The 26,463-nt window shown below is 61.1% G+C and overlaps 2 protein-coding genes across 11 annotated transcripts in view; one reads left to right on the forward strand and one right to left on the reverse strand.

Annotated features, from left to right (window-relative positions):
• Positions 1–2,819, forward strand: part of DENND1A (DENN domain containing 1A) — a 484,353-nt gene extending 481,534 nt beyond the window's left edge. For all 10 annotated transcript variants that reach the window (XM_063081861.1, XM_063081865.1, XM_063081863.1 and 7 more), the window contains one exon: positions 450–2,819. In XM_063081861.1, the coding sequence (XP_062937931.1) occupies positions 450–1,628 (1,179 nt within the window). In that variant the 3' untranslated portion in view covers positions 1,629–2,819. The remainder of the gene's footprint in view (positions 1–449) is intronic.
• Positions 2,820–5,667: 2,848 nt separating this feature from the next.
• Positions 5,668–25,748, reverse strand: CRB2 (crumbs cell polarity complex component 2). The gene is made up of 13 exons (XM_063082658.1): positions 25,649–25,748; positions 18,975–19,298; positions 16,499–16,694; positions 16,248–16,387; positions 15,652–15,837; positions 15,345–15,458; positions 11,802–12,674; positions 11,203–11,711; positions 10,461–10,626; positions 8,919–9,705; positions 8,078–8,194; positions 7,402–7,528; positions 5,668–5,892 (listed from the first exon to the last, which is right to left on the reverse strand). Exons 1-13 carry the CDS (start codon positions 25,746–25,748, stop codon positions 5,668–5,670), a joined length of 3,864 nt encoding a protein of 1,287 aa, XP_062938728.1.
• Positions 25,749–26,463: the final 715 nt, after the last annotated feature.

A 26,463-nucleotide genomic window follows, 5' to 3' on the forward strand; every position in this document is an offset into this window, starting at 1 on the left:
GGAAGGGCTTTGGCCCATGGCAGTAGTGGGATCACTCCCATCCCTGCCAAGGCTCCTTGAGCCTCTCTTGCTCTCTTGGGCTTACAGGTGATCGAAGGTGTCACATGCTCTGAAAAGTAGAAAGAGCCGGGCCAGTATATGGAGTGATTTTCCTAAAACTACTTGCCAGCCACTGGTGTGAAAGGACAAGAGCTTTCTCTTGAATTCCTTTGAGCCTCACAGTGAGAAAAGCCTGGGCTTGAAGTCCAGACAGACCTGGGTTTTCTGCTGGTCACCTAGGACGAGCTCCCAACTGCTCCAAGTCCTAGGAGCTAATGGGCCTCATGCCTGAGACTGCAGTCCCAGTGCCCACCCAGCACACAGGAGGGGCATGACAATGGGCACATGCTTCCTTCCCATCTGCCCCAGGTCAGCTTGTGGTCACTGCCTCCCTCATTCCCTCCCAACAGAGGCTGGACCTCAGCGGAAGCGAGAGGAGCCGTGGGGTTACAGTGGCCTTGAAGCTTGCCCACCCATACAACAAGCTCTGGAGCCTGGGCCAGGACGACATGGCCATCCCCACCAAGCCCCCAGCCACCTCCCCTGAGAAGACCTCACCCGTGCTCTGGAACTCCCCAGCCCTGCCCTGCAGGCCCCTGAACTGGGACAGCAATCTGAACCCACTCAGCAAGGAGGAGGCGCCCACCCCCACTTCAGGCAGCATCACCATTCCCCGGCCCCAGGGCAGGAAGACCCCGGAGCTGGGCATTGTGCCTCCACCACCTACTGCCCGCCCAGCCAAACTCCAGGCTGCCAGCACTGCCCTCGGTGACTTCACCTCAGAGCGGCTGCAGACAGATCAGGAAAGGCGAGCCGCCATGAGCCCTGCCCTGTTCCCGGGGCTCCTCCCCAGTGCTGTTCCCCAAGGCCCCCCCGAACTGCTTCAGCCACTCAGCCCAGCCCCAGGGGCTGCGGGCACAGGCAGCGATGCCCTGCTCGCCCTCCTGGATCCACTTAACACAGCCTGGTCAAGCAGCACCCTACCACCACGCCCTGCCACCCCATTCACTCAGTTCAGCTTTCCCCCCGCAGGGACCCCTACCCAATTCCCACAGCTACCACTCAACCCCTTCATCCCGTCTGTGCCGGTGGCACCGCCCACCCTGCCCCTGGTCTCCACACCAGCCGGGCCTTTCGGGGCCCTGCCCACCTCCCTGGGGCCAGCTTTTGCACCCAGCCTGCTGCTGTCCACTTCCGGCTGCTGTGCCCCTCATAGATCTCAGCCCAACCTGTCTGCCCTCTCCATGCCCAACCTCTTTGGCCAGATGCCCATGGGCACCCACACCAGCTCTCTGCAGCCACTGGGCCCCCCAGCAGTTGCCCCTTCAAGGATCCGAACGTTACCCCTGGCCCGCTCAAGTGCCAGGGCTGCTGAGGTCAAGCAGGGGCTGGCCCTGAGGCCTGGAGAACCCCCACGCCTGCCTCCCAGACCCCCCCAGGGCCCAGAGCCAGCACCAGAGCCCTCTTCTCCTCGTCAGGCTGGAGACCCCTTTGAAGATTTGCTGCGGAAGACCAAGCAAGACGTGAGCCCAGCCCCGGCCCCGGGCTCAGTGGAGCAGCTCAGGAAGCAGTGGGAGACCTTCGAGTGAGTCAGTCCCTGAGGGCTGGGGGTGAGCAAGGCCTGAGAGATCCACTACTGTGGCTCCAAGGCTGGCTGGGCCTTTGCCTCCTCCCCCACTCTGTTTCTGCCCAGGTTGTGCTGGTGGGAAGGGATGGGACCTCTCTCTGCCACCCTCGCCTCCCCTCCACACTGCCCATCTCTGAGGTCTGGGGAATGGTACCGGCTCCAGCCTAGACCTCATACAGCTCCTGGGCTCCCATCCCACCCCTCTTCAGCACCCAGTTGGGTTTTGCACTAAAGAGGTCAGCTGGGCCAATGATTGCCCCAGGCCATGTCCTACCCACCCTCTGTCTGGAGATGTCCCTGCCCAAGCCCAGCTCTCCTGTCAATACCACCCTGCACACCCCACCTCAGCGAGCACAGGCGTCAGTGTTACCCTCCGTGGGAGTGGGTCTGCACGGGACATGGGTGGTTTGGGGTTTGAAGTAGGGACTCCTCCCTGGCTGGAGGATCTACGTGGTAGGGCCTTTCCAAACTGTCTCTGGCAGTAGGCACGTTCTTCTTGAGTCTTCACCCTAACCCCCAAACTCCAGTCGTTTCTGGCATGGTAGGATCTGGGACTGAGAGATCTTGGGATCCCTTGTGATAGCCAACCCAGCCCCTGCAGCCTTGAGTGGGGCAGGGAGCACTAGCAATCCTGATCTGTGCAAGAAAAACAGAAACCCGTGAACCAGAGTGTGTTCAGAGGAGTCCCCAGCCCTTGTCCAGCCCTCTGTCACTCCAATACCTCCAGGTTCTCCTGGTCTCTGCTGTCAACTGTCAAAGCAGGGGCTCAGCCTCTTGTCACTTGGGCTTTGTGGGCAGAGCTAAGAAGCAGTGACCCAGATCCCAACTCTAAGGCCAAGCTTAATGCCACAGACAGATGTGGGAGTTGCCTGGGCTCTGTGTGTCAGAACCAGGCAGCGGCCCTTAGCCCCTTGTCCGGGCCCCTGTAGAGTAGATAGACTTGAATTCTGTCCACTTGGTGGGGGGGAGCCAGCCCCTCTCCACCTGCCTGCAGCTTCTCCCCAGCACAGAAATTCCTGAGGCCACGTCACCAAAGTGAAATTGAAATGTTTTGTTATTGTTTCTTTTATCTTTCTTTTCCTTTTTTACCTTATTGATTTGATGAATCCTGAAATTGACTCATTTCAATAAACCAAGTTAAAACACCGCTCAACCATGTAAGAAAACAATCATCTGAGACATGCAGGAAATTGTGAGCATTTTGACCTGATTTCTCATTTCCTATTGTGAATGGTCAGACAGTCTACCCAAGGGTTTCTGACGAGAAAAAGGTGGTCCCTTGAGGTCCCCATCAACCCGGGGAGCTCCCTCCATGTCTGAGAGGCTGCCGCTGCTGTGTGTGGGTCAGTGAGGCTGAGGCCACCCCGCACAGTCCATACAGTCCTTCCCGAGTCACCCGGGACCGGCAGGACATGTCTCCTCTCTGTCTCAGGAGTGTTCTTTGGCTGGGGGGAGCCATGTCACATATGGGCCACGTGGGCACCTCCTGAGCACTCAGGTGTTTCAGCAGTTCCAGTTCCACCCTCGGCATGGACAGCCCCCGCCCATGAGGCACAGGATGAGACAGGGAAGCCGAGCGCACCCAGGTCTCCCCAGCTGTGCTGCGGGCTGGCAGTGGACACTCCAGGTTCTCACAAGCAGTGCTGTCTCTTCACTTGCTGGATTGAATCTGCAAACCCAAGGATGAACTTCGTGTGTGTATTCAATAAAATCTTCTTGGGGAAAAAGCCAGCATCCCTGTGTCCTTGCGGAAGCTCTGGGAGCGGAGGCCAGGCCCTGTGTGGGCCCTCAGCCATCTTCCCACCCCTCCCATGGTGGTGGAGGCAGGCATGGAGCAGTTAGGAAAGGACCCAACCCTGGCCCGCTCCCAAGCCTGTGCCTGTTTGGGGCTCTGAGCCACTCACCCCCATCCCCTCATAAGCAGGGCCTGGGGGCAGGCTGGGGACAGGGCTGCAGGCCACCAATGGTGTTGAGGGCACCCAGGCTGCAGCAAAGCACAAGTTCAAAGGGACATCTGGAAAGTCACCCCACGTATCTCTCTTCAGCAAGGGCCAAACTTCAAGGGCTGTGCCTCTGTTGGACACTTGTGTTTGGAGGGGGATCTGGGCCAGTCACCCGTGGTGGGTGTTAAACACACCCAGTCACACACACCCTGTCCACCCATCAGCTGGCTGTGTTCTCCTCCCTGGGCTGTCCTTGAGAGTGGCAGCAGGAACAAAGGACAGGAAGAGGACATGGTACTTCCCAAAAAAGAGCAGCCAGCTTTTATCCATATGTTGAGGTTCCACATAAAATGTCTTTTCTTAGGGGTCTACAACTAACAGGTTTGCCAAATCCCTGACTTCCATAAACTAACCGAGGAACCAGCTGTGGCTAAGCTGTTGGTACCAGGTTCTTCCTCACCCCTTTCCCAGGGGTCATGGAGAAAGTTGGAGGAAGGGTGGTCCCCTCTCCCGTGGGATAAGGACCAAGCAAGCCCCTTAGCCGAGCATTCAGATTTGGGAGCTAGCTGAAACCACAAGGAGAGCCAGGTAAGGTCAGCCTCCAACTTTCAAAGCTCAAAAGGGTCTCCCGTCCCAGCCTTGGCACCTGGAGCCTCACAGGAGGCACTGGCCTGGGAACCAGGAAGGTGAAAGTTGCATCTCCGGATCGGGGATAAAGGGACTCCATGAAGCTGGAAGGTGGCCAGGCTCTTGGGCAGGTGCCCCCTGAGACCAGAGGTCACAGTGTGACCGGCATCGCCAGGGAAGGGATGGGAAGCAAGCAGCCGATCCTCCCCGAGCCTGTCCCTGCAGGCCCGGCCTCAGCACACAGAGTGCCAGTGTCTGCTGCACCTGTGCTGTGCGACCAGGGCTCCCTTCCAGTCCTCTCCCCGGATCCTGCCACAGCCAGTCACGAGCGCCTGGTCCGCAGGCAGCCACCAGGGCCTGAGCCAGAGAACCAGGGGTGGTCGGGTGAGGGTGTGGGGGGGTCAGGGAGCGGGAAGTGTTGCTCCTCCATGCTTACGCCTGTGGCCTTCCTGCTGAACCCCAGGAAGGCTCCTTCCCCACTCTCTCCACTCTGGCCAGTGAGATGACACTGCCCGACACCTAGAAAACACCCAGTCCTTTGCATGAGACGGGAGATGAACGTCTTCCAGTTCATTCCCTGTTGTCGTCCTCACTGGTCCTCACAACAGCCCTGTGAGGTAGGCAGGGGGTGCCCTCCCCATCCTACAAATGACCGCAGCAAGGTGGGAGAGCTCAGGGCAGCCTGGTCTCTGCTCCTGCAGGTTTGCCCTGGACAGACATGGGGCAGGGCTGTGGGTCCCTTGAGAGACTGCCTCTGGCACTGGGCAGAAACATCTGCCTGAAGGACCATTTGTTCTGGGAGCCAGGAGCCCACTCAGCCTCTGCTAATGGCCTCCCTTGATTTCCGTTGCCTCCAGGCAGGGGCAGCCCCTGGGGGTGGAAGAAGATGCCAGAGCTGGAGGCTTGGTGCTTGAGCGAGCCCTGGTCTAACTTTCTACAGAACGAGCAGCCTCAGGCTGCTCCTGCCCCAGGGAGGTAAAGATTGTCTCCCCGGTGCAGCTGCCCTCTCCCTGGGGATACCTGCACCCACGACACAGTCACGTACACACACGGCAAAAGCAGCGGACACGCCTGCCAGCCCGTCAGAACACTCACACTGAACGCTACAGACCCACACGTCCCCAGGTACACGCTCACACACACTCCTGAGCACACCGTGTGCCACTGCGTGTGCCCGCCCACGCACAGCCACACACCTGCTGAGGCAAAACCCAGCGGGTCAAATGGAAAAGTCCTCAACCTCGCCAGGCCCCTCTCTGCTTCCCTGAGTTGCTCCCCTTTTCCTCAGTCCACAACGGGGCAGAGGTAGGGGCTGCCAGCCAAGGGGACACTTCCCCAGTGGGTGTCCAGGCCCTGGAGGCAGCCTCCTTGGGTCTCCAAGTAGAAATGGTCCAGGATCTCCATGGTGCTGGCGCCAGCAGCCAGGCTGCCCTAGATGAGTCTCTCCTCGGGTGGCACCTTGAGGACACTGTCCATCTCCAGCCGGGCTCCGGCCACCTCCTGCTGGCTCGGGCTGTAGGTGCCCTCTGACTGGCGGCGCTTCCTGGCTGCCAGGATCCCTGAGAGGAGGCCCAGGAGGAGGAGGAGGAGGCAGGCACAGGCTGCAGGCACTGCCACCTCCAGCAGTGGGAACGGCAGTGGCAGGGGCAGGCCCTTCTGCAAGAGACACACAGTGAGGCCTGGGACCGTGGAGAGGCGGGAGGCCCCAGGCCCTTCAGAGAGGGGAGACAAGGGGACACAAGGTCTTGCTCCCAGAAAATCTGATCTGGGAGCAGGCTTCCCTGCGAGATAGAGAGAGGCCTAGCCCCAGGAGTATGCAAGCAGGCCAGAAAGTCCCCTGTCAGAGCCACCGCAAGGGGAGTCCTGTCCAACAATGGGGTTCTGGCTGGAAGGATAGAAAACATTTACTGAACACCTAGTATGAGCTAAGCCCCGTGTGTGGGATTTCACACAACCCTGCCACAGCCTGATGAAGCAGGAGCCAGAGCGGGGCGGGTGGAGCCTGGCGGATGGCAAGGCCAGCGCCCACGAGGGCCGCCTTCCTGGGGGTGCTGCGCTCACAGCAGGTCCCTGGGAGATTCAGACCAGATTTGGGGAGGCCCAGCAAACCTCCTCCCTGTCTCCAGTCGCAGACTCCCAAGATGCCCCATCAAAGATTCTACATGCCTGGAATTCTGAAGTCCCAGAATCACAGGATTCCAGAGCCACAGAGTCTCAGACTCACGGGCCCTCTCTCTCTACCTGGAGGCTTCTCAGCCCACTGTGACCAGGACCCCCAGCACCCTGCAGAAGGGGTCCCAAAGCTGTAGAGAACAGTTCCTCCCAGCCCTGAGTGGGCCCTCACCAGTGGGCCCTCACCCGCTGCCACCCCTGGGCACGTCTGGGGGAGCTATAAAGCCATTTCCTCCCCCTGCCCTGGGAGGAGGGTGGGTGGGGAAGCCAGAGACTGTAAAAGTTCAACTTGAAAAGAAACATTCCCCAGAAGCAGAGGAGATCTGCAGTTTACGGCCCAGGCTGCCAGAGGCCTGTGGAGACCAAGGCTGCTCCCCCGACTTCCTTTCCCGAGTCCCTCCCGCCAGCGCCCGCGGTGGGCTCACTGCCCCTCCAGCCCTCAAGGCCTGCTCCACCCCTTAGGGAGTAGGGGGCAAGAGGACCAAGGACCACTTTGATGGCCCCATCTGTCCAGGCCCCTCCTCAGCTGAGCCCCCCTGGGGTCAGGGACCACCTTCACGGTGGCCAAGCCTGCTCTGGCTCCAGAACCCCAGTTTAGAAACCCTGGAGATGACAGCCTCTTGGATTCACCAACCTAAATCCTAGAACTCCAAGTTCCTGTGGACCCTGAATCCTGGTCCCAGTTCGGACTTGGCCGGCCCAAGTGCCCCCACTGCCACTCCCCTGGGCACTATGGGGAAGCACCTGAGCCGTGCCTGGCCAGGAGCCTCATGCCCTCGCTGAGGGATGGTGGGGCCCCTAAGCTCTCCCTGGCATGAAAATAAATACCTCCTGCCTGGGAGGCATGGAAGGGACCTGAGTCTCTTTCCCACCACTCCCCACCCATGACAGATTGGTCCAGGAATGGCTGCACAGGTGCTGTGCACATCCCCCACCTCAACATCATCTCATTAAAGTCCCAAACAGGGCAGCCCCCTCCGCCGCGTCACTCACCACCACTTCACAGAACTGGCCGGAGAATCTGGCGCTGCAGGTACATTCATACACCCCACCAGCTGCCCGGCACGTGCCCCCATTCAAGCAGGGGTTGGCTTCACAAGGGAGGGTGGGGTTCTGACACCTGGGGAAGGACGGCGGTTGAGAAAGCTGCCCACCCCCCTGCCTCTTGTCCCCCAGCTGCCCTAGCTCCCCAACCCACCACCCCCACCAAGCGCCAAAGCGTATCCACCCATTGTCCCATGCAACGTTCCTGCCTGGCTGGGCCTGCCAGGTGCCAAAGCTGAATGTGATCTGCACCCCAGCGTTCACGACAGAGAATGACTCACTCCATCAGAAGGACAAGGGAAAGGCCTGTGTAAAGGCGGGTGCCCAGGGATGCTGACTGCAATGTCTGGAGGGAGAATCGGCGCTTGTGCCGTATCCCCAGGCGGTCCTAACACAGTGGGCTGAGGACCTGGCACCAAGAAATGACACCAGGCAGCAGGTGTCTGCATAACAGACAGTGGTCTTGAAGCCCCAGAGGAAAGAACTCAAGTGACATGGAAGACTGTCTGGCACCTGAAAAGGTGAGCAAGGACCTCACCTCCCCTGCCCTGCTGGAGGGGACCCAGGAGCCCACCCCACTCTCCACACTCACCAGACCACCAACCTAAATCCACCCCAGACCCACCTCCGGCCAGCGAAGCCCTCCTGGCAGCTGCAGTTGGTGCCCCGGGTCCCGCCCTCACAGGGGCCTCCATTGGGGCAGGTGAAGTTCAGGCTGCATTCCTCGGGCAGGACAGGCAACCTGGGAAGAAGGCAGAAGACAGGACTGGGGGGGTGCATGGCAGGACACCTGGGACCTGGCCCATACCTGTGGCCACACGACTTGAGCCTATTCCCATCTGTGGAATTCAGGACCCACCTCCTACAGACCTCAATATCAGTCATGGAAGTTGTGTTTGGAGTGTGAAGAATGGGACACAGGGCTGTCACTCTGCGGCTCCAGCCCCACCCACTACAGACTGTGACCGGGAACTTTTCTGAGTCTCAGAGAGGCCCGTGAAAGGGAAGGACTCTCCTGTCGGGCCGCGGCCAGACAACCCTCCACAAGCTCGGCTCCGAAGGGAGTGTGTAGAGTCAAAGACCGACCACCCCACTCTGCCCCTGACCCGTGGCACTGATAGGGGCATGAACACCAAAGGTGGGGGCTCCTAGGGAAAGAAAGCCTCCAGGTGATCGTCGAAGACTAGCTCGGGGTCCCCTCACCCCACCCCAGACGTCAGCACCGTTTATCTGAAATGCAAATTTTATCTGTAAATTTGTCGGACTGGACTGTGGGCCCCATTTCACAGACGAGGGCCGGGAGGCTCAGAGAAGGGAAGCGACTGGCCCGCAGAGCCAGGGATCGGCAACCGGGACTGCCCCACCCGCTGCCCTGGGGGTCCCCACGGGCTCGGGGTCTTCTCTGCCCCACCCTCCAGGCCCCGCCCCGCTTGGATAAGCCGCCGCCAGGCCGCGACCCTCCGCACCTGCAGCGCGGGCCCGCGAAGCCCGGCGGGCAGCGGCACTCGAAGCGGCCGTCGGGGCGCGCGTGACAGCGGCCGCGGGCGCAGGGCGCGGAGGCGCAGGGGTCGGCGCGGGCCTCGCAGCGGGGGCCGTCCCAGCCCGGGCCGCAGGCGCAGGCGAAGGCGTCGAAGAGGTCGCGGCAGGCGGCGCCGTGCAGGCAGGGCGAGGGCGCGCACACGGGCGCGCCGCGGCAGCCCAGGCGCGGGGCCGGGGTCCCGGGCCAGGCCGCGAAGTGCTCTCGGGGGCCGGGGACGGCGCCGGGCCGCGGACGCGCCAGGGGCAGCGGGAGGCCGCCGAGCGCCACGCGGCCCAGGCAGCCCGTGAAGTTCTCGGCCAGCAGGACGCGCGCGGCGCCGGGGCCGCGCAGGAAGCCGAGGTCGCCAGCCTGGCCGCGCAGCGCCACGGGCGTCGCCGCGCCGTCCAGCCACAGCAGCCAGCGCGAGGCGGCGGCCGCCGGGCGCTCCATGGCCAAGCGCACGCGGTGCCAGGCGCCGTCGGCCACGCGTGGCCCGGGCGCGGGCAGCAGGGCTCCGGGCAGGCCGCGGCCGCTGCGCACTCGGGCCGCCAGCGAGCCATTGCGCAGCGCCAGCCAGACGCCGGCGGGGGCGGCCGCGGCCGCGCGCAGCAGCCCCGCCTCCGCGTCGCGCGTGCGGAAGACGAGCGACAGGCCGCTGAGCGAGCGCCCCGACGACACGTTGTGCCCGCTGAACGCGGCGGGGGGGCCCTCGCGGAACGTGGCCTCGGCCACACCTGCGGAGAGAGGGAGCGTTGGGGGTGGCCTTTTCCAGGGGCGCCTCGCCCCCTCCCCGAGTGCGCGAGTGGCACCGTCTCCCACCCCTCTTCCCCGGGGCCCGTGGAGGGCGGGCACACGCCCCCGTGCCACCTAATCCCTGCACCTGCAGTCAAGCCCACCGCTCTCGCTTCCATCCGCCTCGCGCATTCCCTACCCCCGGAGAACCAGTTCCAGCCGGTGCTGGGGAGACCACAGTGCCCACACTGCCCTCCAGGTCACAGGCCTGCAATATTAACCCCTCGAAAAATCTGCCCCCTTCCCCACTCCATGAAGCTGCCCGGGCTCATCTCATCACTGAGTCTCGCTCGTCCTTCTGCTTAAAACCCTCCCATGGCTCTCCAATGCCCTTGGGAGAGCTGCCTGCCCTGGCGTTCAAAGCCTCTGCCACCCTCTCCACATTTCCTGCTGCACCCTTCCCGTACTTGTGCTTCAGCTGTTCTTATAGACCCCAGGGCCTTTGCACATGCTATTCTCCCTCCCCAAAATGTCATTCCCTGTGGCCAGAGTTTGCACTTGAAAACCCCCAGCACATGCTCGCCTCCTTCAGAAAGCCTCTGACCCTCTGGACGCGGTGGCCCCACCGCACTGGACAGGGGCTGTTGGCATTCCTGGCCCACATCCAGCATTCTATAAGCCCAGAGGGTCAGAGCAGGATCTAACCAGCTTGAGTGTCCAGTGCCCAACATGTGGGCTGACCAGGGCACACACTCACAGACAAAGCCATCGGGGACCTCCTCACAGGTGGCAGGAGGGAGGCAGGGCTGGCCAGGGCACCACAGCTGCTCAGCACACGTGGGACCCGTGAAGTTAGCAGTGCAGGTGCAGTGGAAGTCATTCCAGGTGACAAGGCAAGTCCCACCATTGAGACAGGGGTCAGGCTGTGAGAGATTCCGGGCAGGGCTGGCTCAGGCCTGTGGTTAGTGTCACCCCACTATGACCATCATTGCAGTGGTTCCCCACTGAGCGTCTCCTGCAGACACATCACCTCCTCACTGACAAGTGGAGAGGAAGTCACTATCATCCCCATTTTACAGATGAGGAAACTGAGGCTTTGAGAGGGAAAGCCACTTGCCTGGGTCTCCCAGCCGGTAAAGAAAGGAAGCAGAGCTCGCACACAGCCATTCCAATTCCAGGGCTGGTGCTTTGTTCGTGAACCCATGGGTGGCCCTGTCCCCCAAGTAGCTCCTTTGGAAAGGCTTGGGCAGTCCTCTGTCTGGGTCAGGGTGTCTGTCTCTAACCAGGACTGGGTGGAAGGAGGCACAGGGACCACCAGAGGGTAAGAGCAGCTGGGCTGGAGAGGAAATGAGCAAATCCTGCTCTGCCACTCTTGTAGTGGGACCTTGGGCAGGTCACTGCACTTCCTGAGCCTCTGTTTCCTCATCAATAAAAGGGCGTGCTAAACCCTGATGATGCAGGATAGATCCTGGGAACAGGACACACTCCCGGGCACTCACACTGCACATGTCCTCGGAGACGCAGCCCACGGTGACGTTCCAGAACTGCCCGGCGCCCAGCTCCCGGGGCTGGCTTGAGTTCTCCAGCAGCAGGGGAGAGAAGGGGAGGAGGAGGCCGTTGAGCCGCAGGTCCTGGAGGCAGCCTCGGAAGGGCCCACCCCAGGGCTGGGTGTCAACAGCGAGGAGTCTCCCGCCCACGTGCACCTGCCACCCCAGGTCCTGCAGCTGGTCAGACCCGAAGCTGAGCGTCACCAGGTGGCGGAGCCCATCATCCCAGCGCCCAGGGAGCACCACAGCTGGACTGCCTGGCGCCTCCGCCCGGATCTGGCCCTCCCTCAGGAATACTGTCAGGCTGGCTGCTGAGTCGTTGGCAAACTGGAGCAGCAGGCCTGCGGGCTCCCGCGTGCGGAGGAGGAAGGACACGGTGAGGTTGGGACCCGGCAGCTCGTGGAGCAGAAAGGAGGCAGAGCTCAGGGTGCCCCCCAAACCAAAGGTGGCAGCTGGAACCTCTGCAGACAGAGAGGGGGCAGGGCGTGAGGCCTGCAGGCTGGGGGAGCCCAGATTTTAGGTGCTGCCTTCCCACCTGGCTCATTCCTCACCATCAGCACACACGGGACCACTGTGAGGCCGGGGACAGTGGCAATGGAAGTGAGTCCACAGGTCCACGCAGGCCCCTCCGTGGGCACAAGGCAGAGGATGACACTGCTCACGGCGCTCACAGCCCACGAGGACATTCTCACCGAGATCCTCGGGCAGCAGGAGGTGCCCATCCACGCGAACGTCCTGGAAGCAGCCTGCAAAGGCCGCGCCACCCAGCTGGGCGGAGCAGAGCCCAGCAGTCAGCGGGGCTGCCGAGGCCGTGGGAACTGGGGCCACAGGATCCGAGGCCACACAGAGCCGGGCAGGGCAGCCCTCGTGCCATAGCCGCAGCTCCAGGGTGCCTAGGTGGAGTACCACCTCCACCTGGTGCCAATGGCCATCATTTAGGGCCAGGTCTGGCAGTCTCAGGACAAGCACAGTGGTGCCGTGCCTCCAGAGTGTGGCCTGCAGTGTGGCCTCCACCAGTGCCAGCTCCAAGCCGTCCTGGGTGTCACTGCGACTGGCCAAGGCTCCAGCAGGCAGCGTGGTGCGAAACCTCAGTGCCAGACCCAGGGGGCCACCAGCAGGCACCAAAGCCCGCACAGGGCTCCCGGCCACCACAGAGAAGGTGGTGTTCTGGCCACAGAAAGGTCCATGGGTCCCTGGTGGGCAACGGCAGGCATAACTGTGGACCCCAGACTCGAAGATGGGGATGCAGGTGGCAGCCGGCGGGCAGATGTGGCCCTCACAGCCAGTGAGCTGCACAGAACAGTCGCGCCCGCCCCAGGCCTCTGGGCACCAGCAGATGTAGCCTGCCACGGTGTCATCACAGGTTCCACCATGAAGACAGGGCTCCGATAGGCATTCATCCACATCTTCCTGGCATGTCAGGCCTTCAGGAGAGACCAGGCCAAGGCTCAGTAGTGCTCAGGGCGGGAACCATACTCTTGACCCAGAACTTACATACCTCTCATGATGGGGACCCTAGTACCTATCAACCAAACGAGTTCCCAAAGGATTTCTCTGAAGTCCCCATAGGCCAGAATCCAAGATGCCCCTTCTCTTACTATGTCCAGTAAGTCTCCATGCCCTGTGGATTTAATCCCCTAAACACTCTCCAATTCCCCTTTTTTCCCACCCCACGTCTCCTGCCTCGCCAGCTCTCTGGGCCCAAGCCCAGCATCCCCCAGTCGGCCTGCCTTCAGAAGCCCCTCTCCCACCCATCTCCACCAGTAACCGGAGGTCTGTTTCCAAGGCATCACCTGGGGAGGTTCCTCTGCTGCTTAAGGTCCAACCACCCACCTTGGCATTCGATCCCTTATGGGCTAGGCCCTATCAGGCCCCCAAGCCTCAGCCCTGCTCCCTACAAATCTTCAACTGACCATTCTTCCAAGCATTTTCTGGTAAGTCCTACGTCCAGGGCTTTGCTCATTCTATTCCCTCTGCTTGGAGTGCCTCGCCCTTCTTTGCCCCGCCTTTCAAACTCCTACTCATCCTACAAAGCCCAAACTCAAAGGACCCAGAGCTTTCCCTGACTCCCAACCCCAAACTGCTGTGTCACCCTCACTCCCAGGCGCAGCTCCCAGAACCATGTACTGAAAGTATCTGTTTACTCAGCTGGGCTCTCTTTCAAGGGCCTGAATAGGACCTTGGTGTCCAGCAAAGGGCTTGGCATGGCTTTGCAGACAGAGTGATGAAATGGAGGAGTGAGTGGGGGCAGGTGTATGCATCTGGGGCACTCTGAGTAGCCCCCAGGCTCTAGCCCCTCAGTCCCTTTGCCCTAGGGCCCCCACGCTGGCTGTGAAGGGGCCACCTCATTCTCCCCTCCAGGAGCTCCCTCCAGATGCTCTGGCCCTAGCTTGGATCAAGATGCCACAGCCCAATGCCAGCCTAGCCAGAGCCTCCACAAAACACACCAAGGCCAGCCCTGCCCCATATCCCAGCTGGAGGAACCCAGGCCCAGAGACACCACCAGGACTTGAAGCCTGCCAGTCAACCCTCAAACAGCACAGCCTCCACCTGGGAACTGCCAGCCAGCAGCCCAACCTCCCCTGTCCCAGGCCTCAGTCCTCCATACCTGCCAGGAGCCACAGGCCCCCCAGGAAGGTCCACAGAGTCCGCAGCCCCATTGATCCCTCACAGATGGCTGAGAGGGGTGGGCGGGCACCGAGGCTGGGGAGCAGAGCTCCCCACCGGGCCCAGCTGCCTCCTTCAGAGCCGGCTCAGGAATGCCAGGCACTGGCCTCCCCCACGCCCAGCACGGCCCAAAGGGAGGATGGGCAGTGAGCCCAGCCCCATGGCCGGGGTTCCCCTCCTGGGCCCTGACCTCAGAGACCTGCCCTCCCTGTCACCGTCAGCTGAGTTCAACTGGGAGAGCATCTGGGTTCCCGCTGATGCTGGTGAACCCGGGGGATGACACCCCTGTCCTAAGCCTCCATCACCTCATGTGTAAGATGGGTCTTTTAAACCCCTTCCTTGTGGAGCTGTGGCGAGGAAAAAATAAAATGCAGAGAATGCTTCCAGACGCCCGGCATGCTGTAGTGGCCATGGTGTGCCAGGCACCTGCAAGGCCATGGTCCTAGAGTGGGACGTGGAGAACCTCAGCCCATGGAGGAAATGGATGGGCTTTCAGGGCCCCTAGGGGCGCTGGCCATGCAGGAGGTGGGGGATGCGGAACCCCAGCATCTTCGGGGGGTGAGGGTGGGAGGGGTGGTGGTGATCTGCCGGGGGAGCCTGTGCCCAGGAACCTGCCAGGGAGAGGAGCAGTGTGCCTGAGCAGGAATGCGGGCGGGTGTGGGGGAGGCATCACAGGCATTCCAGAGGGGGCAGGGACACCCGGTGAGTGTGTAGTTCCTTGGGCTCACCAGTGTCCAGTGTCTGTGCATCTGCACTCCCAACTCCTGCCTAACAGGACCCAGCTCCCCAAAGGTCAAGCTCATCCTTCTATAGATTCTGCCCCCAACTCTCTGTAATGTCCCCTTTCCTCTCTGTCCTGGCTGAACCGCCTCAATCCTCCCTGCAGGCCCCTCAGCTTCGGCCTGGCCCTCTGATGTCAGGAGTCCAAGGTTCTCTCTGCCCATCGCTCCACGCATTGTCCCAGACAAACTCAGCCCACCATGGCCCCAGCTGCTGGGATTATGCTCCTGACCCCCAGTCTCTGGCTCTAGCTCAGGCCCCTGTCTTGGGCCCCAGACCCCAGACCACCAGCCCCACCCTGGCTCCTCCCCACGGATGCTCCAGAGACACTCTGTATGCACAAGGCTGAACTCACCACCCTCCACCTGGTGTCACCCAGGACAGAACTTCAGCCATCATCCGTGACACCTCCCACTCACACCGGAGGACCTACAGAGTGTCCATTCTGAATATTTCTCAAGCTGATCAGTCCCCTTCTCTCCTACCTCCAAAGCCCAGGTCTCAGCTCAGCCCCTGGGCCACCACACCCACCTCCTCTCTGATCTCCTTGTCCCAATCAATCCACACATCAGACAGAAGAAACCTTCTCACCCTAGGTCCACCAACTCTGACCTTGCCCTGCCTCAGTGCCTGTCCCACCCTGGCACCTGTGTAGCCATCCCGACAGTGGCACTGGAAGCCATTGGGTAGGTCCTGGCAGCGGCCTTCGTTGACGCATGGCTGTGAGGCACACTCATCCACGTCCACGCTGCAGTCGTCCCCTGCAAGAGACCCAGCTGTGGCTCCCACCTGCACCCTCAGAGCCAGACCCGAGCTGAAAGGGTCCACTTTATAGCTAGAGCGACTGGCTCTGACTCAGACGGGGTGGCACAAGGTGAGCAGCAGGACCAGGCCATTGGGATCCCTCCCAATGCATCCGGCCACTGGCTGGCTGCTTCCCCAGCGGGGGCTCACCCTCAAAGCCAGGAAGACAGCGGCACAGGAAGCCGGCCGCGTGGCGGAAGCTGAAGTCGCCGGGGAAGGTGGCCTGGCCGCCCCCGTAGAGGGCCGGGTCTGAGCGCTGCAGGCACTGGCCCCCGTGCTGGCAGGGGCCCGCCGCACACTCGTCCTCGTCCACCTCGCACCGCTCGCCACTGTAGCCTGGGGGCGCACACACGGGGCGTCGAGTCACACGGGGTCTCCAGGCAGCACCCCATCCACTGTCACCAGGCCAGCCCAGGGCCAGACAGGGACGACAGCTCGGAATGACACCAACAGCGAGCGAGGGACGCATTGAGGGGTGTGGGAATGCCCGTGGCGGCGGCAGCAGCAGCACAAACTATTATTACTAGCAGTGCCGAGCACTTCGCCTGTGCCAGGCCTGTGCCACGTGCTTCACGGGCATGACACTGTCACCCGCCTCGCAGCAACCCTATTTTGCAGATCAGGAAATTGAGGCTCAGACAGGTCGCAGTCACAGGCGCGCGCACGCTGGTCCGAGGGCGGCACCCGCGCACGCGCATAGCGGCGCACCGGTCCCGCCAACCCCGGCCGCGCACGCGCGCACGCACCTGGCCAGCAGAGGCAGCGGAAGCTCCCGAGGCCGTCGAGGCAGGACGCGTTGTGCGCGCAGGGCGCCGACGCGCACTCCAGCACCTCCTGCTCGCAGCGCGCGCCCTCGTAGCCCGTGTCCGCGCAGTCGCACTGGAACCTGGGGCGGGCGCGCGGCCGGAGCTGAGCGCGCGCCCGCTCCTTCCCCTCCCCGCGCCCGTCCCCTCCCCGCCGTAGGGGACGCGGCGCCCCGGGGCGCGGGCTCGCTCACCCGTTGACCAGGTCGTGGCACGCGCCCCCGTGCGCGCACGGCTGGCTCTGGCACTCGTCCACGTCCCGCTGGCAGCTGGCGCCCGCGTAGCCCGGCGCGCACACGCAGCGGTAGGAGCCCACGCCGTCCAGGCACGAGCCCCCGTGCAGGCAGGGCGCCGACGCGCACTCGTCCACCTCGGCCTCGCAGGTCACGCCTGGACAGGGGCCGGAGACACGGGGACCGAGAGGTGACACCCAGAGGCCGAAAGTGCTCCCCAGTTACCAGGAGCGAAGTGGGAGGCTCCAGAGAGAGACTCGGTCGGTTCCTTCCTTCGGGACAGGTGTTTCTTGCGCCAGCAGTGGCTGGCGGTTGGGTAGAAAAGAGACAGACATCCTTGTCCTCATGGAGTACTCAGCAGTCTAGGCCAGGAGACGGGGACTGGGTCCATGATTACATAAATGGAGACTGACGTCTAATGCTGATGAACTCAGCCAGAGAAAACTAGATCCTGTGAAAGCAAGAGCGGGGTCTGGTCTGGAGAAGTGGGGGTCAGGGAAGGCTTCTTGGAAGAAGACCCTTTCGAAGGAAGGGATAGGGGACTAAGGTGAGCAGTTGGATTCCAGAGAGAGACCACAGCATTGGTCAGGTCGCGCGTGGGGCCGGGACATGATGCCCCAGGCGGTGGGAGCTGTGTGGAAGGTCAGGAGCGAAGGGGAGCAGGGAGGAGTGAGGCAGGGGTGGCCCGGGTCAGGGCCTCGCGGGCCAGGCAGCAGACTTGGAGCTCATCCTGAGAGTTTTAAGCAGCTGAGGGACACGGCCCTAGCACATTTTAGAAGGCTCACTCCTGTGGCTTTGAGGAGGGTGTACAGAGAGACCCTGGGGAGGAGGGGGATTGAAAAAACCCTGGGGATGGGGGAGATGCTGGAGTAGGATAACCAGCTCCTCCAGATTTTCCTGCACTGTCTTGGTTTTAAAACTGGAAATCCCTTGGCTGTCCGGTGAGCCCAGTTGGTTAGAGCGTGGCACTAAGGTCACAGGTTTGGACCCCGATACAGGCCAGCCACCAAGAAAAGTGGAAGTCCTGAGTCCCAAGATCCCCCACAGTCCTGGGCAAACTGAGACCGTTGCGTGACCCTCTCAGGGAGAACTGCAGAGTTTGGAGATACACAGTCCTAGGTCATTGTGGAGTTCAATGTCATTGTAGACTCCAGTGGGCCCTGCCCCTGCCCTCCAGCAGGAACCCTCCCTCTTCCCAGCTCAATGAGCACGAAAGGTGGCCCCTCCTTCCCGTGACCCCTCCCTCCCCTCGGCCCAGCTCACTCCCACCCTCTGTGCCAGGGGGAGCCAGGCCCAGGCCGCCTGGAATCCCAACCTCCCCCGCCAGGCTCAGAAGGGAAGGAGGAGAGAAATGAGTCATGCTCACATCCACAGCTCACCCAGAAAGAGTTCCCCAGAGCGTCCAAGCCCCGCACATCCGGGCGCACGCACCTGCTGGTGACACACACGCATTCCCCCCACACGCACTCAGCCCAGACACCTGCAGATACTGGCAGACACAGAGAGGCCCTTACCATAAAAACAGTCCTTCACTCGCAGAGACGGGCAGATGTGACCCTCACTCGCACATACACAACTAAGACATCCAGACACTGAGACGCTCCAGTGAAGAGAAAGATGCCAGGAACCAGTTTCCAAAATCCATTTCCATCAGCGTGCTGTCTCTTCACTCTATGACCCTCCCCTGGAGCTCAGCGCCCCCCCCCATCTGGATCCCTTGCTCTGAGGTGACCTCAAACTGCCCTTACTTAGTGGTGAGTTGTCTGAACTCAGGGTTGAAGTAGAACCCAGAGTGTCTACACTGCAGACTGCAGCTGCACCCTCCTTCCCAACTTCAGGCCACGCTAGGAAGCAGCTCCAGGACGCTCTTGCCTCGGAGCATGGGTGGGACTCCGACGCACCATCCTCTGGAGGCGGGAACCGACGTGTGCTCAGTGCCAGTCACTTTTCTAAGCATTCGTGTATATGTTACCCCTCCCCCCCCAAGACAGCAGGGCTCCCTGGGGTACATCTACATGACAATTTGAATCAGACCACAAGTGTATCTATGCTAGAATGATAGGGGATATTCAGAGGGAAGGGGTCCACATTACATCCTGTGCCACTCCAGTGGAGAAGCTGGACAGTGTCTACGTGACAGCTTGACACAGGTCTGCAGTGAGTAAACGCAGGAAATACTGTCTGAGGTCTCATTAAAGCTGAACCAGGCAAATCTGCACTCTGTAAACTGCACTGCCAGAGATGACTGAGGGGCGTCTCCACCCCCAGAGCCAAACCAAGCTCTGTAAAGGGACTGCAGTAGCATTTGTCCAGGGCCCGATCCGTGCCAGTGCTCGCTTGCACATATGTACTCAGCCAGGGCTGCCAGAGAAGCGTCAACTCTCGGAGCTGCTGGTGGGATAGACGTTACAGACCCGCTCCCAGCGTGGCACATTACCTGTGTATCCAAGGGGGCAGTGGCACTCGTAACGGTCGGCCAGGTTGCGGCAGGTGGCCCCATGGTGGCAGGGCCGGGACGCGCACTCATCAATGTCCAATTCACAGTGTGGGCCCTGGAAACCGGGCACGCAGTAGCAGCGGAAGCCATTGGGATCTGGCCCCTGGGCCACACACAGAGCGCCATGGTGGCATGGCTGGGTGGCACAGCCCTGGGGTTCCGTGAGCCCACAGGTGTAGCCACCGCTCTCTGTGGCCTGGCACTTGGTCCCTGGAGCGCACGGGTCTGAGGCACAAGCACTTGGGTTCTCTGAAGTCACCGTTCCTGCAGAAAGAGGAAGCTGGCTGGGCAGGGTGAGCAGGGCTATAAGGACACTCCCCTCCCCCCACTCTCAGGCCCAAACCCAGCACCCGGAGCCAGAAGGCAATGTGGGTCCGTCCCAACAAGCTGCCCACATGTACATCTGGAGCTGGGAACAGAGTTAGGAGTGCCTGCATAGCCTAAGTCTGGGGTGGGGTGGGGGGACCAGCGAGCTGGCACTCACTAACCCTGTGAGCCTCCCCTTCGTGGTCCCCTCGCACCCTCTGCAGCACCCCTGTGAGGCGGGGACTGTCGTGCCCATTTTACAACACAGCAAATGGAGGCTCAAGTGGAGACTTGCTGTGGTCACACAGCAAGTTCCCAAGGGCACAGGCTTCAAGGTCTGTCCGGGGGATTTCAGCCCCACCCAGGGAGGGGTCTCCTCCGGTTTCCCCTTCCACAGGCTCCACTGGCTCCCGGGAGACCCAGGAGGAGAGGCTGCTCCCGCCGCCCCCTCCTCCTCTCCTGCTGGGGTCTGGTAACTCCATCCCTGCGCGAAACTGGAGATGGGCCACCTCCGCCTCCTCGGAGCATGGACGACTTCAAAGGCAGGGACCATGTGCTCGGCATCTCTCCCCCCACCCCTCCTCCGCCTCCCTCCCACTGGCCTGGGAACTTCCAGAGGACCCCTGGCCCTCACTTTGTCCCCCATCAGCAAGTGCTGCTCCAGAACTGCGCCAGTGGGGGTCAGCGAACGCCTGCCACCTGCCGCTGTGATGCCCCCACCACGCGGAGCTGCCTCTGCCACAGGGTGACCCACTGGTTTGGAAGCCCAGTCTAGAGAGCCAGCCTCCCTCCTGTCCGCCCTCTTCCCTTCCTCAGAGGCTTGTCAGGGTGACACCCAGATAAGAACTTGGGCTGTGAAGTGAAACAGCCCTGAGTTCAAACTCCAGCCCAGAAAACTATGCTATGAGACCTCGAGCAAGTCATTTCTCCATCTGAGCCTCCACTGCCCAATCTGCAAAGGGGATGATGACTCGAAGCCTCAGGTCCTGCTGCCGGGGCCCACTCATGTCGGGTCAGTAGGCGATGGGGGAGCCGAGCCTCCAGCAGGAGCCACCCCCACCTGGAGCTCCGAGAGGCGCCCCTCCCCCCCAGGTTGTCATCCAGACACTAACAAGGCTTCAGAACAGCTTCAGACCTTGCACCCTCCCCTCCCCCATCTGGTGAAGACCCCCCAGATAAGGCTGGCCGCCTTTCAGGCGTCATCCACATTCCACCCGGCAGGGCTGTCCACTGGCCCAACCTCCACCCTGCCCAATGGGCCCAAGCAGGATGAGGGACAGTGAGACAAGGAGATACCCACAGACGGACCCGGGGAGACAGCCCGCTGTCTAGTCCCACCCTCGAGTGCCCAAAGTACCTGGTACAGCTCAACGTGGGCTCGTTCTGAGATGCCCAGACTGGGGGACCCTAGTGCCCACCGGGGGCCGGGCAGCAAGCAGGGCGCAGAGGGTCTGAAACACTGTCAAGCAAAGAGGACCTGCTTCTGCCCATAGTTGCCCTCCCCAGCTCGGGGCCTGGTCCTATGGGTGAGGGCACAGGGCGCCTGGGCCTCTCGGAGGGGCTTATGGGCAGTCTCTCTCCCACCCGGCCACTGTGGCTGAGCAGTTCAGAGTCGGGTCTCCCGAGGCTAGATGGGTGGTCCGTGGGGGTGGGAGTGGCTCGAACTCCCTCTTACTTGAGCACAGGTTTCGGGCATCAGACAGACCTGAGTTGTATCTGGGGTGCACACAGTGCCCACCTTGTGGGGATGGCGTGAGAAGGCACCGAGGTGAGGGGTGTAGAGCCCTGGCACCCAGTGAGCCCTCAGCGAGAGGCTATGTCCATTATGATCAGGGTCCCTTGACCTTGCATGGCTCTGGAGGACCCCTCATTTAATCCCAACAGGGAGCTGCCCCTCATGGTGTCCGATCTAGAGCTTTGTTCTGCTCCAGAGCCCTCCATTCTGGAGCAGCAGGGACCAGGCCGGGGAGACAGCACTTGGGAAAGGGCCCGGGTTGGGGGGTGGGGGGTGCTTCGTCACAGTCTGCCTACCTTTGGGGCTCCTCCCAGGACCTTGGGAGCAGATGGGCCATTACTGTAAGTGACAGAGCCCAGGGGACAGAGCCCAGCCCCAGGGGAGGAAGGAGGTTCTCAGTCCGAGCCAGGCGGGGAGGAGGGCACTGCCCTTCCCGGGAGACACGCAGTAGCGCCAAACGCCCGCCTGTGAGGGACAGCCGCCTTCCTCGTGCCACCTCCCTTCGCCTTCACGTTCACCTCGCGAGGCGGATAGTACTCTTATCCCTCTTTACAGCTGCAGGAGGTGAGGCTCAGAGATGAGGCGACTTCACAGTCCCACAGCCCGTGAGGGGCTGGAATCCAAACCCAGTTCTCACGCTCCAGACCCTCCGCTCCAGGGTTTCCAGAATCACCTGGGGCCCATATTAAGAATGCAGATTCCTGGGCCCCCTCCAGACCTGGAGACTCAGAACCATTGGGCCCAGGGCCCGAGAATCTGCATTGCAACCCTGGGGATTCCTTTGCAGGTTGAGGTGTGGAAGTGGCTGACTTTGGGCCATCTTGTCTTCCAGAGTGAGCCACGGAGGCCAGGCCAGCCCAGGGCAGAGAGGAGGAGAGGCCGGGAGGGGCGCGGGGTGTGGAGGGCAGCTGGGCAGAGGTGGGGTTGTCCCCAGGGCCAGTCTGGAGGGGCGGAGCCTGTTGCCAGGACAACGAGGGGCCTGTGCTTATCTTTACAAATCCCTCCTGACCTCTCAGGCTGCCTGGGCTGACCTGGCAGGGGAGGGATTAACAGACACCCACCCCTCCCCTTCGACCTGCCACCCTGCCCTGGGGAAAGCAGGAGGGACGGCAACCATTTACTGAGTGTGTACTATGTGCTCGGCGATGTGCATCTGTTATTACACTCATATTTGATTCAAGCCAAAAAAGGTAGGTGCTGTTAAGAAAACTTCTGTTTTTCCAACTCAAAGAGGTTGATAAGCTTGCCAGGATCATTCGTCAAAAAACTAAGAATCAGGTCACCTCCAGATTTCTGAGAGGTCCACATCTCCCAATGCATGTGGCATTTCCACTTTGCAAACTCTGAATTGCCACCCACGTACTGTCATTTTAGCACATTCCAGCTGCCTCACCCCAGCACCAGGAAAGCCTCCACAGGTTTTCACAAGAATGGAGGTTCCAATATCAGCCTGAGTAGAGAGGACAGTCCTCTCTGTCTATCCAGAACCTGGCTGTTAGCAATGGCACGTGCTTCAGGCCCCACTCAGTGCTCGGTAACTGCCACGTCACACACACTTATGACGGGTCTGGTTATAACTGCCAGCCTCTGGTGACAAGTGTTTTTTTTTTTACTGAAGGTGGTTTTGGCAAACTTCCTGTCTACAAGGCAAGAAAGGATATTTTTAAAAAGCGACCTATGATCTCATAAGGTATGAAAGTTTCTAGCACAGGGAGAAAAAAACTGTTCATCTGCTATCACTAGGCTTTCAGGGCAGGGCTGGATAACAGCATGAAACAGTAGAGGTTTACAAACACTGACTCAGAGTCATCAGAAAATGGTGAAAACACTCTAAAAAGGCAGAAGTTTGGAATACTCGTTTTCAAAAATGTTTACCCCCCGAGGTTAAAAGGTGTGATTTTGATAACGGCAATCGCAACAAAAACTGTCACAGATAGAGAGTCTACCCTGTGCCTGGCGCTGGCGTATCCCAATGTTTCCAAACCGCAGTCTCCGAGCGCCAGGGCCAGGGAGGCACCTCCTAGAGCAAGGGGAAGACAGAGCAGGTGGCATCTGGACCTGCCACCTGAACAACTCACTTCTAACTATTTTACAATTAACACTTCATGGGCTTCCATCTACAATTTCCTTTGAAATTGGGATTTCCGTGCCAAAACCTAAGTTGGAGAACCACGGTATTCTCTCTCCAAGTTGTTGTAGCATCCTGGGAGTGAGTGGGTTTGTCCCTTTTTAAAGAGGCACAGAGGAGTCTGCTGTGAAATCCTGACCCTGCCACACACTAGCTCTGTGACTCTGGGCAAAGTACTGACCCTCTCTGGGCCTCATTTACCTCTTCCATAAACTGGGGTATCATAAGGCCGTTGGGAGAATTAAATTCCACATTAGCGAGTAGCACAGAGCCTGCCCCGTAGTGGCTGATATTATTCATTCATCAACAAATCTTTATTTGAGGCAAACACCAACTATCCCCACATTCCCGACACTGGTGGGGTCAAATGTGTGTGGCTTCCCCCTCCATCCCTGCATCCCCCACCCCCTTCTGGTTGAAGGAGGGGCCAGACTTGGGGACTGGACTCGCTGCCCTTTTGTGCGCTGGGCTCCCTGGGTGTTTGGGGAAGAGGAGGGTGGATATGAGAGCGCAGCATGCCCCATTGTGCTCCAAGATGCTTGGTCCTCTCCATAGCAACCAGCTGGGCCTTTGCGGCAGAGTGGGCCCAGGAGGGAGGGGCCCAGCCCAGGGCCTGGCAGGGGTGGGCGGCAGGGCTGGGGGCCCTCCAGAAACCCCCACCCCGTCTGGGATGGCAATTAGTTTTCAAGTGACACAGTCTCCGGCCCCTCCCCAAGCAGTCAGGCTTAGGTAATGGCCTCCAGACATGGTCATGCCTGCAGTGCCTTATCCCAGTTTTGGGGGATCCCCAGGAATGGAGCTCTCCGCACAGAAAACGCAGAGGGAAAGGCTGGCCCTGGGTAATCCCAGCAGGGTCATGTGGGAGTGAGTGTGTATATCATGGTACGTTCCATTTTGTGTCACCTCTGCCTCCAGGTTCACGTGGATGTACATTTGGGTTTGAATGTACACGTCCGCATGTGCATGTTGGTGTCTATAGGCCTACAGGTTTCTGTGGACAGCAGTTCATGTGGCGGTGTGTGCCTTTGTGCATGCCACGCACAGGTGTGCAGGTGTGTGGGTACATGCATGTGTGCATTTGTGTTCATGTGCGTGTATGTACAACACAGGGATCCACAGAGCAGGATGTCATGCCCTCGTGTGCCAACAGCAGAAAGCAGGCACCGAGCACCTCTCACAAGTCCCAGAGTCACCAAAGGGGGCCCAGCCCCTAAGTCCCCATCCCTCCCTGAGCTTCAGTTTTCTCTACAAAGTGGGGTCCTCGTCCTCCTGAGCAGCCCCACGGAGAGCAGTAAGAGATGAAGGCTTTGTGAGCGTGGGGACCTCGAGCCTCAGAGGAAGGCCCCAGGTAGGAGCTTGGAGAGGCTTCACCCCCAGCCCTGCCATCTGCGGAGCTCTAAGGAGGTGGGGCCACAGGCCAGCAGGCCCTCCTTGGCTCCCTCCTCCAGCTAGGGGTGGTGGGGGCGGGGAACTTCCCAGGCCTGGCCCCTGTAGCTATAGTGATCAAGACCAAGCGTCCCCCTAGACCCCCCAGGAGGAATTCCAGGCCCTGCCCGCGTGAATCAACTTGGACAAAGGCAGAGACCACTTGGCGAATGGGGCTCTGGCTCCAGGGAGCCCTTTCAGCTTGGTCTGGAAATGCCGGGGAGGGGACAGCGGGGGACACACACATGTTCCCAAATCCCCAGCCCCCTCCCAAGGGACCCAGAGCATCCCCAGGCCCTCCCTCCCCCCCCGCCCTGTGCTGGCAGGGCTACCCCACAAATGGAGGGGTGCAGGCAGACACTCGGCTCCCCTGGATCTCTTCCCCCTTCTCCACCACAATTACTTAGCTGGAGTCTGCTGCCCCCACCCCAGGCCCCCCATGTCAAGAGCAAAGACCCAGTTCAACCCACCGGAGAATACCCACAGCTCGTGCTGGGAAACAGCTCACAGCTCACCCGAGAGAGCCCATCCACCTCCCAACTTTAACACACTCACGACCTGCACCCCACAACCCAGCACACGACTCAGGGCAGACTCATGTTACTTGCAGCTTCCCAAACTCAGCCCCTCACAAGCCAGGACCCTCCTCCCCCAGCCCCAACACCCCCTCCTTTACCGGGTACAATGCACCAGGATTCACAGCATTTCCCAAGACGCACACCACACTCCATCACCCAAATCAGCCCCCACAAATCACACGGAGCCCCTGATCCTTCCCCCCGCCACACACCACAACCCACAAGTCCCAGAACATACTCACCTCCTTGGAGCACCACAAAGTTCCAGTGCCCCCAGTGACGCACCCCTCTGCACCCCACAGCCCGGGCTCTTCCCAGCCCCACCTCCAGGCTGGGACCCACGCGGACAGCCCGCCCTCAACCCCAGCAGCCAAGGCCTGGGGTGTCAGCCTTGGGGGACAGACTCTCCCCCAAGGGTCCCATGGCTTGGGCCCCCACTCACCAGCCAGGAGGGCTAGGGCAGGGGTCTGGAGCAGCAGCAGCAGCAGCAGCAGAAGGCCCGGGGGCCTGGGGTGGCGGGTCCCAGGCCTGGCCAGCGCCATGGCAGCCCCGCTCTGCTCGGCTGCTGTGGGAACGGCGGCCTGACTGGTTCTGCACCCCCCTCGTCCCTCCAACCAGCACTAATGCTGTGGACAGAGGCCCAGCCCCTCCCCCGCCTCCTCCCCCACCCGGCCCTCCCGGGCTGCTCCCCCTCGTGGACAGATCCCAGAGGAGGGGTCTGACCTGCCCCAGCCCCCTAGGCCGGGGCTCCAGACGTGGCCTCAGAGCCCCTGAGGGTCTGACCTCGTCTCTCAGCGCCCACCCCGCTCCCCCTCCCTCTGGACCCCCTTCCCCACTCTCCTCTCACTTCTCAGGTGGCACTACCTCAGCCTTCTTGGAGATATTTCTGTTCGAAGGGGCTGTTCAGGATTCTCTGCTCACCAGGTGATGCCAGCTACCCCCAAGTCCTCAGTTATCCCCTCCCCGCCGGCCCCTGCCTTATGCCCCCATCCCTGCAGCCAGGGCCTCCCTCCCCAGCCCAGGCCTGGCCTCTGCTCAGAAGCCCCAGCCCCTCCCACTCAGCCTGTTCCCCCAACATGCTCCTTCCCATGCTCCCCACCTGAACCAAGACACCCCCACCCTGCAGCCCAGCACCCCCACATTCCCCACAACCAGCCGCCAGCTCCTGGCAGCTCTACCTTCTCAATGTCTTCTGACCGCCCCCCTTCTCTCACCTCTGTCCCACCCTGCCACACACAGCCCCTCCCATCATCACCC

This window comes from Cynocephalus volans, chromosome 17 (genome assembly GCF_027409185.1).
Source record: "Cynocephalus volans isolate mCynVol1 chromosome 17, mCynVol1.pri, whole genome shotgun sequence".
In the NCBI taxonomy this organism is placed as follows: domain Eukaryota; kingdom Metazoa; phylum Chordata; class Mammalia; order Dermoptera; family Cynocephalidae; genus Cynocephalus; species Cynocephalus volans.

Coding starts and splice junctions, on each gene's coding strand:
- CRB2 (XM_063082658.1), bottom strand. CDS start 25,748: ATGGCGCTGGCCAGGCCTGGGACCCGCCACCCCAGGCCCCCGGGCCTT. Junction 10,627..11,202: donor TCTCCGAGGACATGTGCAGT/GTGAGTGCCCGG, acceptor AATCTCTCACAG/CCTGACCCCTGTCTCAATGG. Junction 7,529..8,077: donor GAGGGCTTCGCTGGCCGGAG/GTGGGTCTGGGG, acceptor GTCCTTCCCCAG/GTGTCAGAACCCCACCCTCC.